The sequence below is a fragment of the Panthera leo genome, chromosome B3 (genome assembly GCF_018350215.1).
Source record: "Panthera leo isolate Ple1 chromosome B3, P.leo_Ple1_pat1.1, whole genome shotgun sequence".
NCBI classification, from domain to species: Eukaryota; Metazoa; Chordata; class Mammalia; order Carnivora; family Felidae; genus Panthera; species Panthera leo.
In genome coordinates, this window is record NC_056684.1 from 69,582,476 (window position 1) to 69,597,244 (window position 14,769).

Below are 14,769 nucleotides of genomic sequence, written 5' to 3' on the forward strand. Positions count from 1 at the left end.
ATATAACTCACAACCAAAATAAATATAGAAGACAGCAAGATAAGTGGAGTCAAATCATGACTTCATGTTCCATATTGGAAAAGTTATTCACTGGAACTGCACAGATGTTTTAAATGTTGATCTCCAGATGAAGTATAAAGTAAGAGCAGAAGATTTGAGTCTAGTGGAGTAAATGTGAAGAATTTGGACAATCTGAAGAAACTAGCTTTGATATATTATGATTTTCTGGGCCACAGACTAGATGCAAATGGTTGAACCATCACAGAAAAAGAAGCATGTTGTAGTAGAAATAACCTGGACTGAATGGAAACCAAGGGTCAAAGGTATTAATTCTGGATTTACCACCAACTTGTTCCTTAGCTTCAGCAATGCCATTTATCTTTCCTGTACCTTGGTTTCCTAACTCTAAAGGGAAAGAATTTCATAGTCACTAGCAAAATTTTATTTAAGTCCTAGCAACAACAGTCTTCTACAAGCCTTGCTGCATTGATAGCAGTAAAAACAGCTACTTTGGGAACGTGTAGCTCCCATGCTCATACCTATACGTCTTTCTGCTATTCTGAGTAGTGTCTGGAGCTCTTTCTACTCTTCTTTTGGAGAATAAACAAGTGGAGAAATTTCTAGGATAATCAGATTGATACACTTTTCTGCAAATTTTCTTATGTCCCAGTAACTCCAAGTTAAGCTAATCATTTGTTAGCAACACCAGACTAGTATTAGGAAGTAGAAGATTACAAATTTTTATCTGAATGGCCCTAAACATTGATCTATTGCTTTATTTCCTTCCTATAAAAAGTGAATTGTAATATCATTCTGTGGATTCTGCTTATATAAGGGACTAAAGCCATGGCTACTTCAACTCATCATTTCCAAATGGTTTACTCTTTCTATTTTACTTGGGGCTCCTGGGTGGCTCAGTCACTTGAGCATCTGACTTCAGCTCAGGTCATGATCTTGCAGTTCGTGAGTTTGAGCCCTGCATCGGGCTCTGTGCTGACAGCTCAAAGCCTGGAGTCTGCTTCGGATTCTGGTGTCTGTGTCTCTCTCTCTGCCCCTTCCCCACTCGTGCTCTGTATCTTTCTGTCTCTCAAAAATAAATAAACATTAAAAAAATTAAAAAACTACTTTATTGAGGTATGACTGACTTACAAAAAGCTGAACATATTTAAAATATATAACTTGATGAATTCGGAGTTACGTATATAGTCATGAAACCATCACTATAATCTATTCTATAAACAAAGCTATCACTTCCAGAAGTTCCTCCTTCCTTACGTTTATGTATTTATGTGACAAAAACACTTAACATAAGATCTATCCTCTTAGCAAAATTTTAAGTATGCAATACAGTATTGTTAACCATGGGCTCTATGCTGTACATTAGATCTCTAAGACTTACCATTTTGTTGAACTGAAACTCTGTACTCTTTGACTAATACCTTCCCATTTCCCCCTCCCTACAGCCCCAGAAACCACCACCCTGCTTTCTTTTTCTGTAAGTTTGACTGTGTTATCATATAAGATTTTTCATGCAGTATTTGTTGTTTTGTAACTAGTTGGCTTCACCTTAGCACGATGTACTCAAGATTCATCATGTTGTCACATATTATAGGATTTCCTTTCTTTAAAGCCTGAATAATATTTCATTGCATGTATATACCAATTTTTTTTCTATCCATTCACCTGTTGATGGATATTTAGGTTGTTGCCACATATTGACTATTGTGAATGATGCTGCAATGAACATAGGAGTGCATATATTTATTTGAGATCCTGATTTAAATACTTTTGACTACATACCATGAAGTGAAATTGCTGGATCATATGGTAATTCTATTGTGTTTCCAAATGATAGCAGTGACTTATCTAAAACATAAATTAAGAAAACAGTCACTGTTATAATAGCATCAAAAAGAGTAAAACCAAGGAGGTAGAAGACTCCTACACTGAGAACTACAAATCATTGATGTAAGAAATTAAAGTAGATGAAAATAAATGGAAGAACATGATCACAGATTGGAATATTGTTATCATCCATATTACCCAATGAGATCCACAGATTCAATGAAATCCTTATCAAAATTCCAATGCCAGTTTTAATGGGAAAAGAAACAAAAAACCCTAAAATTTATATTGAACCACAAATGATCCTGACAGCCAAAGAAATACTGAGAAAGAACAAAGTAGAGGCATCATATTTCCTGATTTCAAAATACTTTACAAAGCTACAATAGTTAAAACACTATGGTACTAGTATAAGACAGACATACAGACCAATGGAACAAACTACAGATCCCAGAAACAGACTCACACATAAACGATCAACTAAATTTTGACAAGAGTGCCAAGAATACAGAGTAGGGAAAGGATAGTCTCTTCAACAAAAGGGTTGGGAAAACTGAATATCCACATGCAAAATAATGAAATTGGATCCTTGCACCATATATAAAAGTCAACTCAAAATAGATTAAAGACTTAAATATAGGAAATGGAACTGTAAAACTCATGGAAGAAACATAGAATACCCTCAGTGGGTTTGGCAATGATTTCTCTGATATGATACCAAAAGCATAGGCAACATAAGCAAAATTAGAAAAGTTGGACTAAATCAAACTAAAAAAACTCCTGTACAGCAAAACTTCCCACCATCCAAAAAAACCTCAACAACAACAACAACAACAACAACAACAACAACAACAACGACAACAAATAATCACAGAGTCAAAAGAAAAATTATAGAATTGGAGAAAATATTTACAAACCATTTACCTGATAAGGGGGTTAATATCCAAAACATATAAGAAACTCAAACAATTAAGTGGCAAAAACAAAAACAAAAACAAAAACACAATCCAATTAAAAAATGGGCAAAAGGTTTGAATAGGCATTTCTCCAAAGAAGACATACAGATGGGCAACAGGTATATGAAAAGATGATCAACATCACTAATTTTCACGGAAATGCAAATCAAAACTAAAATGATAGATCACCTCTCACCCTTGTGAAGGCTATTAGCAAAAAGATAAAAGATAACAAGAGCTGGTAAAGATGTTGGTGCCAATGTAAAATGGTGCAGCTTCTATGGAAAATACTATGGCTTCTTCCCTTTCTGAAGGAAACATAGTTTACATCCAGTACTACCACTCTAACATATGTACCAGATGACATGAAAGTTGTCAGCTCAGAGTGGAGCCCAAATCTGGAAAAGGTTCTTCTGCATGAGTTTCAGGCTCTGTGCAGAGTCTTACTGCTTGGATCATACTACTGAAATACACAATGAAATTAGAAAAATTTCTAATTTTTCACCATGTACCCCAAAGGTGTTTTAATTCACACCATTAACTTTCCCTTTGTAGGATGCCCATAGGATAAGAGATTCAGCAAAGTCCTGAAGGAGCTGTTCCTAGAACTCATATGAATCAAGGTGATGCAAGTGACCTAGCAGTAGATGGCACATGTATTATGAGCTCCCACCCAGATCCCTTCCTTCAGGACAGAAAGATTTATTCAGGACGGAAAGATTTATTCCCTACTGTTGGAAGGTTGTTATCTGACATCAATTTGCCTTTTTGGGAATGCCCTTGACTAAAGAGAACTGAAAAAAAGAAGAAAGAAAAGTGGGGCACCTGGTGGTTCAGTCAGTTGAGCATCCAACTCTTGACTTCAGCTCAGGTCATGATTTCAGGGTCATGGGTTCATGGTCTGTGTTGGGCTCCATGCTGAGTGTGGAGCCTGCTTAAGATTCTCTCTACCCCTTTCCCACTTGTGTGCTCTATTTCCCCCACTTGCATGCGCTCTCTCTCTAAAATAAAAAAAATTAAAAAAATTAAAAAAAAGAGAGCTGACATACCCAAGGCTGTGTTCACTTTCTGTGTTAGTATGCGTCAATAATAGGTTAACAGTCCACTTGGGACAATTCTGGAATCTCATTCCAGGTGCAGAGCTCCCACAAGTTTGGCAACTTCTGCCTCTGCCACCTCTGCTCAATTCCCTACTTTCAAATGGAATTAATTGATTCTAATAGCATTCCCTAACAAACTCCATGTGTGTTGATCTTCATCTCAGAATCCATTTCCCTAGGAAATACCAAACAGTGGCCATAGCAGCACAGTTGAAGTCTCTCTGTAGACTCAACATGAGCTTCTCTTCACTAAGGGTGATCTGTGTACCGTCATTGCTGTGTGCTTAAGCTGCCAATGTAAAAGTAAAGCCTCAATACTTTCTATGGTACCGTACCTCACCATACTCTCAGGAAACCCACTGTCCACCTTTTGTGGAAGGATTAGAGACCTGTCATCATAGCGATATAAACTTATTCTGGGTTCTGATTTTTTCCCCACCCATAGTGCTTCTGCTAGCACTACCATTCATAGATTTAGAGAATACCTTTTCTGTCTTATCTTATCATGTGTTATTCCATATTGGCTCTGGAGACACATTTATAGAAAATAAAGTGTGACAATGGGTTTACACACCTATAGAATTCACTAGACTTTCTTATGCTCCATAACCTAGAAACAACTCACTGATAGAATTGTGGAATGGCCTGGTGAATGCTTAGCTTTTATACTAAGAGGTTGGTGTAAAACCTTGCAACTTTAAGAAGCTATTTGATGCAGTATACATCTTAAACCAGTGCCCGATATATACATTGCTATCTGTCTTAAAGCTGGAATATATAAGCCTAAAGTGGAAAAAGTCACTCTTGTAATAAGATGAAATAATTCATTGGAGAAATGTATGCTTCCTATATTTATTCTTGTGGGCTTTGGTTTAGTAGGTTCGGAGGTCTCAGTGCTCCAGGAAAGAAAGTTTCCAAAGGGAACACAGATGAATCTAGTCTTTGACTACTTTGGGCTCCTTATGTCATTGAACCAGCAGATGGAAAAGAGCTTACTTTTGACATTTGTGGGGACTGGGGCAAGAGAAAAAATGGAAGCCTGTAAGCCATATGTTAAAATATTTGACAGTTATAAATCAAGGTAACAAGATCTTGAACACAGTATGTTCTATACTTCTATATTGATAAATATATTTTTTCTTCTTCTTTGGTATCTTATTACAAATTTTTAGAAACTTTGGTTGCTTTGGCCAAACCCAAAGGTCCCTAGGGATAAAGTCCCTTGATCCATGGGCTCCTTCTAAATTCCTGCCTGCAGTGCCACTCGCTCACTGTTGTCTGGAACTATTAATTAGCTTTATTTCTACACATGGCAGGATTTTGTGTCATTTTGTGTTAGAGAATGAAGGAAAGTCTAAGACTCCATGAAAATGCTCTTTTATATATACAGGTAAAATGGAAAGATGATAATAAATTTAATAATAAGGAGAGCTCTAGTGTCAGACATGATTATGTTGTTGGAATTGCTATGAACATGAGTCATATCCTCGAGTACATGAGTGTTATCCTAAAGCAGAGTAGATGGCATCTGGGGTAACTAATTGGCTAGTAGTGGAGAATAATTGTGACAAAGGGTATTGACATGTTGGAGGTTAGCTGACCTTAACTTTGAACTAGAATCACACAGTGATATGATCATGTGAAAGATATTAGAAAAAGTTAAATGGCTTTATAATGTTTAGGATTCAGCTCTCTGTTATCAGTGATGATTATATAAATGATTCTTATCCCATGCAATTTGACAAACAGGTAAGAAATACTGGTGACACACATAACTAAGAAAACAAGGGTTGTTGTGCTATCCATTAGCTTTTCAAATAAGATGAAGTATAAACTTATTTTCTGTGAAAAGGGAAGCAAATTTATAAGGTACTTGAAACATTTGTAAGATGGAAAAGAGTCTCATAAATCACTAAATAGAGGAGACACCCAAAGACCCAAAGCTAAACAAATTATTTCCAATGTAAATATCACCTTAAAATATGCTGTGAAAAATTTAAAAACAAAATGAAAACTACCAGGAGATCAAATTAGTTCTGCTGTCTTCTGTGCTTTAGAATTTTAGAGTGTTTTACAGTAATTTTATAAACTGTAAGTAGAGTGTGGAAGGGTTTAGAGAAAGTTGAGAAATGTGATTTTTTGTTTTTTGAGTGGGGAGTAGATGAGAAAGATTATAAAGGGAAATATGAAAGGATTTAAGTTTTTAAAAATTAATTTTTTTTCAAGTGTAACTAATATACATTGTTTTTTTTAATGTTTATTTGAGACAGAGAGAGAGAGAGAGAGAGAGAGAGAGAAAGAGAGAGAGATACAGAATTTGAAACAGGCTCCAGGCTCTGAGCTGTCAGCACAGAGCACGATGTGGGCATCGAACTCAACAGCTGTGAGATTGTGACCTGAGCCGAAGACAGACGCTTAACCAACTGAGCCAGCCAGGTGCCCCTACAGTGTTATATTTATTAGCCTTAGGGATACAATATAATAATTCAACCTTTCTATGTATTACTCAGGGATCATCATGATAAATGCCCTCTTAATCCTGTTCACCTATTTCACCCATCCCTCCATCCCCCTCTCCTCTGGCAACTACCAGTTTTTTTGTTTGTTTGTTTGTTTGTTTGTCTCTTTTTTGTTTCATTTCTTAAATTCCACATCTGAGTGAAATCATATGGTATTTGTCTTTTTCTGACTGGCTTGTTTCATTTAACATTCAGAAAGCTAACAGGTGACTTAGCTTGTTGAAGTTATGTATATAAAAAGTTAATTGGCAGGAATAAAAAGCATAGCATAAGGAATACAAAAAAGTTAAAGGAACACAAAAAACTATTCATATTGCACACACTTATAAAAAGTAAAAGAAATTGTTTTAAGTTAGGAGAAGCATACTTTTACTTAGATATTAAAAAGGATTTTGTGGTAATTTGAAAAATGAAGTGCAGGATATTTTAGCTGATGGAGGTTTTAACCTCTCAATATTTTTAGATTGGGAAGGAAATTTATATGAATGATGGTTTTGATTTTCAAACCTAGGAGATGTGGCTACCTTTAAGCTGGATAATTCTATCATTTGGAACTGCAGCTGCCAACATTTCTTTCATCTATAAAGGATTCAATATCTGGGAAACTGTTTCTGGATGATTGATAAATTCTGTATGGGTCAAGAAAAAGGGTTAATCACAATAAAAGGCAAAGAGTTATGCCTTTTCTTTTTTATCATGGATATTTAATTAATTAAAACAGATGGTTATAATTAATGTATTTGAGAAAAACAATCTAGAAACTTGCTCTTTTGAGCACAGCCAATTTATGAGAAGCTGGTTTCAGAATATAATGAACCCGGAGGTTGATTGTAGGTATTTGATGACTTCTAAGTGAATAAATATCATATGCTGGTGTTTCCATCTAGAATCCTGTCTATGACTATTGCTCAGGGTGGAAAACTGGATCCTGACTATGCCTCAAGTGGATTTAAAACTTTGATGTGTGAATTTCTGTATTCTCTGATATTTGTTTATGCATTTCTCTTCCTTTTAGTACATCTGGTAAAAACTAACTTTTGACTTCTATTTTTTCCCCCAATACACATTCGAGGGTAACTAAAGAACGCTCAGAGTTGCCCTATTAGGTTCCATATTTATAACTCCTTCCCCTTTAAATTCACTTTTCCTCAAATTCCTAGTTCTTGTGTAGTGGAAGGGGATTGGAGAGCCAAAAGGCAAATAAATTCACTGCTAGGTGTATGTAACTGATCTAACTCATGGAGAAAGTCTTCTAAGAGACTAAGCATTTAAAAGACACTTACAGACTGGGTGGCTCAGTCAGTTAAAAGTCCAACTCTTGATTTCGGCCCAGGTCATGATCTCATGGTGGTGAGATCGAGCTCTGTTATCAGGACTCATGCTCAGTGTGAAGCCTGCTTGGGATTCTCTCTCTCTCTCTCTCTCTCTGCTCCTCCCTCCTCACGCTCAAAATAAATAAATAAAACATTTAAAAAAGACAGTTGCAGACATAATGCTATAAGGCATTTATAATTACAGAATTTTTGGAGAGTGGGTTGAGAAAGTAATATAAATCCTATCTGGTAATCTACCTCTTAAAGTGTGCCTTGTGTTCTCTTTGTCATTATATACTTTTTTTAAAATTTATTTTTGAGAAAGAGAGAGAGAGAGCGTGAGAGACAGAGTGAGCATGACCTGGGTAGGGGCAGAGAGGGAGGGAGGGAGGGAGGGAGAGAGAGAGAGAATCCCAAGCAGGCTCCACGCTCTTAGCATGAAGCCTGATGCAGAGCTCAATCCCATGAACAATGAGCTCATGATCTGAGCTAAATTCAGGAGTGGGAAGCTCAACTGACTGAGCCACTCAGGTGCCCCTACACTTTTTTTCTTCATTCTTCTTCCATTTTAGTGTTAAGTTTGATATCATTTTTTATTTTTCCTTAATTCTTTTTCAACCTTTATAATCTATTTTCTATTTTCTTCTGTCTCTTCAGAACTCTTCCCAGTCTTTTCATCAGGCATATTTTCATGTTTTTAAAATCATCCAGTTTTATCCTTTCTGTTTGTTGAATTGTGATGTTACAAATATAAAGCTGCTATACCTATTACTATTTCAATTGCAATCTGATTTTCCCATGTTGAAGGCCACCTTTATTATGTCTAGGTCATGTTTTCACATCATTGGAACCATTAGCCAATTTTGACAGAGGCAATATCTTTAGTATTTCTCTCCATCTTTTTTTATTTTAACATGTGTTAGCAGTTGAGTTTACAAAAAAGGATAAACACAATTCCTCCCCTCAATCCATTTACATATAAAACTAACTGTAATGTAAGGTGGTGAATGATGCTTAGGGGCCTGAATAAAGTGCTATGAGTGGGAACATGGACAAGAATGGTATATATCTGCTTAATGTGTGAAGAAGTGATGGGGAAAGGAGAATAAATAAACATTATAGCATGGTTTACTTTGAAGTATGGATTGTGTTCTTCCAGAAAGAAGAGCAGTGGGTGGAAATGGTGGAAGGTAAGTTAAAGAAGAAGAACCAGTATATTTGAAGGCATGGGGGCATATGTATTATGTGGCATTGTCAGATAATAAATAGATATTGCTGGATCATAGGGTACAAGAATGGATGTAAGAATATGACATAGAAAATGAGTTTGGAAAGGCCCAGACTCCAGACAAGTTTGAATGCTTTATTAGGAGTCTGTGGTTCACCCAGAGGCAAAAGAGGACTCATGAAATACTATTATGACCAGGGTTGAGAGCAGATAGATTTTTATTGGAGGAGCAGAAACATTTGAAGGAGAGGATCTTGATGAGGCAGCGTGGTAGATCTAGTGATAACTGTTGAAAGAAGGGGCAGTGAGAAGAGAAAGAAGCAAATACATGGCAGATGTATTAAATTAAAAATGAAATTGTGAAACATACTCCAACCCTTTGAAAAGTACTCAAAACTGTATGATTGGCATATAACTTCAAGATTTAGCGAGAAACATCTGTTGTTTTATCAGATTTCTTTTGAGCAGTAGATCATTATAAAAGCAACTGAAATCACTCACGTTGTCAGATTTCTCCCTTTCCCTCCCCAGAGAAAAACACTATTCTGAGGCAAATCTCAGAATAGGTAGATATCCTTCTTTTTCAAACTTTTACACTTCTACTACCTATATATTTATATTTAATATGTAATAATTATTGAGGGTTTTTGGAATTAAAAAATTATTTCATTTTATATATATGATTTTATAATTTTATTTTTTCATTCAATGTTATATTTTTGAGATTTTTCCATGGTGACAAATATATAGCTGATTCATTCACTTATTTTCCAACTAATTCATTCAATTGTATTAATTTACAAGAATTTACTTATATATGACCTCACTATGGACATATAGGTTATTTCCATTACCACAGGCATTAAAGAGAAAGAATTAACTAGATTTGGTGACATGTATTTTCTCATATGCTCAGTTCTATAAGACATTAATTTTCTCCATTTTGCAGATGGGAAAGGGCTCAGATGAAATGTTATTCAAGGTCACCAAGTTAGTAGGTGACAGAACGTGAAATATTGTTTTTCAGATATTGTGGCCTATTTCATTATCCCATGTAGCTTCTTTAAAAAGTAATAGAAATAATCCTTATAAAATTTAAGAGCTAAAACAGAGATGAATTCAAAGAATGATGCAATCATAAGCAAAGCTTATATTTGGGGTGCCTGGGTGGCTGAGTGGATTAAGTGTCCAACTCTTGCTTTGGCTCAGGTCATGATCTCACAGTTGGTGAGATTGAGCCCCACATTGAGTGCAGAGTCTGCTTGGGATTCTCTCTTTCTCTCTCTGCCCCTCCCCACTTTTGTGCACACACTCTCTCTCAGAATAAATAAATATTAAAACAAACAAAAAACCCAGAGCCTACATTTAACATGAAGTCGCAGATGAAGTCTGGAGTCCCAACATCTACATTGAGATTGATGATCAACTTTAATCACTTGGACTCAACTTTAATCACACTTGGACTCAAAAGAGACACTCAAGCTTTTTACAGAAGACCTATTATGTCCCCAAGCATTATTGTAGGTACTGTGGGTTTGTGAAGAAATATTATAGGTAGAGTGGTCCTATAGTTCATTTGTGAAGTTAAAATGAAACCCTATGAACAGAAAGCTACCCAGGTTGGAGGAGTCAAGAGTGATTTCATGAAGGAGGTAGAACTTGAATATAGACAACATTATGGCAAATTCTAAGTAGTTCACTCATTATGGACCCTGTTCAAGGGTCTCAGCCCCTCCAGGGAAGAAAAGGTTGAGTGGAACACGTTAAACTATCACTTTATATCATGAGTTCATCCAAAAAAACATTTGTTCCAAGTAAGAGTATTTTCCTGAACAATTAGAATAAGAACAAATGCTTTAGAAAACAGCCAAGCTTTCCAAGACACTGAGGTACATTAATTTGTTGATAGACAGTCGTCAGGGATGATTAATCATGGAGACTGAGGTAGCACTTACCAGCATGACAATAAAGGGAAGTCATCAGCTACGAAGGGCTCATCTTTCCTCCAACAATATCTACCGTCACCCTGCCACGTGTTTTTGCCCAGGCTGTATCCTCAGTAAGTCACAGATAAATGAAAGAAAGCAGGAAATTGGAAAAAGGGGTGATCTTGGAGTCAGTAGACCTAGGTTCTAATACAGGCTCTAACACTAAGTAAATTTATGGTTTTGGTCAAGTAATTTAACATATTGGGGTATTTATTTTCTGATCTATAATGACTAGAGACTTTCCTAAATTGGAAATATTCACTTTATCAGTATGTCCCAAAGTTGACTTCACTGGTTTCAGTCTCTTTGACTTCACTGAATGTTTCCTTTTAGTTATATTCCTACTTTGTTTTTTTTCGTCAGACAAAATTTTCACTTTCCTGAATTTCTTTCTTTACTCTTATGATCAGTCTCTAACCCAAACAAGTACATTTTATTCACCCTTTCAGCAAATATTTATTTGCCTTTGTTATGTATCTGGAGTGATTCTGAATTTTTCATACATTGGGTTGAATAAGACAGATGTGATCCATAACTTCATGGGGCTTGCAGACCAGTTTGGAAGGATAAATTAAACAAATAATAATTTACCTTCATGGTAAGTACTATTAAGAAACAGTGTTCCTTGAGAGCAAATCAACTGCATTTGTATAAGATAGTTTATTTTTTGCCACTAAGAGAATGTGATTACTATATTAATAATTAATTATTGAAATATAATATATTTTATGATATGGAAGTTTGATGCTCCCTATTGGTCAACAGTATTTTATTTTCTCATTCATTCATTCATTCATCATGTCTCAGGCGTTCGTTGAGTGCTGTTATGGGCAAGTGAAATAAAGAGAAGTAAACTTAGCATTGCTGATTACTTAACATAGCCATATGATTAAGATACATTAATTATTTTACTAATTGCTGTTTCATAAATGAATACTGAAGCTCAAAGACTTTAAGCAACTTGCCCAAGATCAACCTATTAGTCGTGAGCATGTTTTTTTTTTTGTTTGTTTTTGTTTTTGTTTTTGTTTTTTGAGAGAGTGTGAGCAGGGGAGAGGGGCAGAGGGCTTGAGAGAGGGAGAGAGAGAGAGAGCATGGAGCCCATTGCAGGGATCGATCCCATTACCCTGGGATAATGACTTGAGTTGAAATCAAGAGTTGAACTCCTAAACTGAGCACCCAGGTGCCCCCAGTTGTTGAACATTTGTATAAATATTCGAAATAAAAATCCAAAACCCACATTCTTTCTACTAAGCCATGCTGTATCTCTAAATAAAATAATTATACTATAATGTGATTAGTTTTTTAGAGATTTCATAAAATTATTTCCACGACATTATGATTCATTTCATAGTTTTAAGCTTTTCACATCAAGTATAAAGTATACTAAGGCAGTGTTGCTTGAATTACTTGTGCTGAAGTTTAAGCTTTTATCTTTTTTTCTATAAAAAATATTTATTTAAGTAATCTCTACACCCAATAATCTCAGGGTCATGAGATCAAGAATCACATGCTCCTCTGAATGTACCAGCCAGGCTCCCCTCAATTTTTTTCTTTAATGGACTAACACTTTTATAAAATACACAATTAGAAAACTGGGTATCACTCTAATATCAAATATCTAGAGAAATTTCTAAATACTCAGAAATTTTGGTATATGATATTAATTGATAACATACAGTTCATAGACCAGCCCCACTCTGCAGACATTTTCCACTGCTTCAGGAAGTCCAACTATGAATAAGTCATAATTCCTTCTTTCAAGAAGCTCATAGTTGAATGGGTGAATTAGGATTGTTCTCAGTTTACTATAAACAAGTGACAGTAAACTAAGTGCTACTACTAATAAAGCAAGATTCTGTGGATGTGGTTAACATTTCAGTAATATTAAAGATGAGTATGTTCCCAGAGGTGGGGACTGGGATGGAAGAGAAGGAGGGTCTGTGTGTCACATGAAGTTTTACAGACTTGGAAGGGATTGCAATAGTGATTAGTTCTGTGTGACTGGGGCCAGATTGTATTAGTTTGGGACCCAAAATCAAAAGCTTTGGCTCATGTTGACTATCTTATAGCTCATGAGTAATTGCAGCACCAACCCTGGGAGGAAGCAGAGGGTATCAAATGCAGAGACAACTTGGTGGTAGAGAGCAGCTCCACACGACAGCCACTGATTTTTCTGGGTAATCACATTCGAGAGGCCATGAGCATATTAGGTCAGTTCTAATGCTAAAGTAGAAACAGGCTTTCATAATTGTGGCCATCTCTCCTAATATATTAACATAATTATCATCATTTACATTTTCTCCTATTGTCCTTCTTCAGGTAGCTGTGCCAACAACGCCAATGGATGGAGTGAATCACTCTGTGGTGTCAGAGTTTGTGTTCCTGGGACTCACCGATTCCTGGGAGATCCAACTTCTCCTCTTGGTGTTCTCCTCCACGTTTTATGTGGCAAGCGTGATGGGAAACTCCCTCATTATGCTCACTGTGACCTCTGACCCTCACTTACACTCCCCCATGTACTTTCTGCTGGCCAACCTCTCCTTCATTGACCTGGGAGTTTCTTCTGTCACTTCTCCCAAGATGATTTATGATCTTTTCAGAAAACGTAAAGTCATCTCCTTTGGTGGCTGCATCGCCCAGATCTTCTTTATCCACGTCATTGGTGGTGTGGAGATGGTGCTGCTCATCGCCATGGCCTTTGACAGATATGTTGCCATATGTAAGCCTCTCCACTATCTGACCATCATGAGCCCAAGAATGTGCCTCTTCTTTTTAGTGGCTGCCTGGATGACTGGCCTCATCCACTCCATGGTTCAACTGGCGTTTGTGGTAAACTTACCCTTCTGTGGTCCTAATGTGTTGGACAGCTTTTACTGTGACCTTCCTCGGTTCATCAAACTTGCCTGCACGGACACCGGCCGACTAGAGTTTATGGTCACAGCCAATAGTGGATTCATCTCTGTTGGCTCCTTCCTCATACTGATCATTTCCTATATCATCATCATTCTCACTGTTCAGAAACACTCTTCAGCTGGTTCATCCAGGGCTCTGTCCACACTGTCAGCTCACATCACTGTGGTATTCTTGTTCTTTGGTCCTTTGATTTTTTTTTATACATGGCCATCTCCCTCCATACACCTGGATAAGTTTCTGGCCATCTTTGATGCTATTCTCACTCCTTTCCTAAATCCGGTCATCTATACATTCAGGAACCAAGAAATGCAGGTGGCAATGAGGAGAGTATGCAGACAGCTAGTGAATTACAGGAAGATCTCTTAAGGAATGTCTGCTGTTGTGAAGAGCCCTTGTTGATTACTGATGTCCATTACTGATGGTCAAACTCAGTGAGAAGCTCTTGTTTGTCTTACCTTGCTTTGATTATACACACTGGTACTGAGTCTATTTTTCTCTTTCACTCAGGAGGGAGGGACATTTACTTTTGAAAAAGAGATAGTTACACAGGAAGTATTTTTAAAACAATGATTATAGTAATCTCAAATCTAAATTCCTAAGGAATAAGATTTATATGAAGTAATTTTTAGAAATATAAGGAGGCATACTTCCTTAAGGCCTTCACAACAGGGGGAGTTATTTCCCAATCCACCTTAATTTAGTATGACTTCATCTTAACTATATCTGCAGGGACTATTTCCAAACACAGTCACATGCACAGGTATTGGTGGTTAGGCTTTCAACTTACATATTTGGTGGACACAAAACAACCCACAATAGCGGGATAGGTAGTAGAGGTTCTGAGAATGAGAATGGTTATAGCATAGCCACTTATTAATCAGAACAAAAATGTATTTAAAATAAA

At 36.4% G+C, this 14,769-nt stretch overlaps 1 protein-coding gene across 1 annotated transcript; it reads left to right on the plus strand.

The window, feature by feature from the left end:
• Positions 1–13,292: 13,292 nt before the first annotated feature.
• On the plus strand, positions 13,293–14,231 carry LOC122221225 (olfactory receptor 4F3/4F16/4F29-like). The gene has a single exon (XM_042940538.1). It carries the CDS (start codon positions 13,293–13,295, stop codon positions 14,229–14,231), a length of 939 nt encoding a protein of 312 aa, XP_042796472.1.
• Positions 14,232–14,769: the final 538 nt, after the last annotated feature.

What these genes read in the sequence shown, in the direction of transcription:
- LOC122221225 (XM_042940538.1), top strand. Translation starts at nt 13,293, where the DNA reads ATGGATGGAGTGAATCACTCTGTGGTGTCAGAGTTTGTGTTCCTGGGA.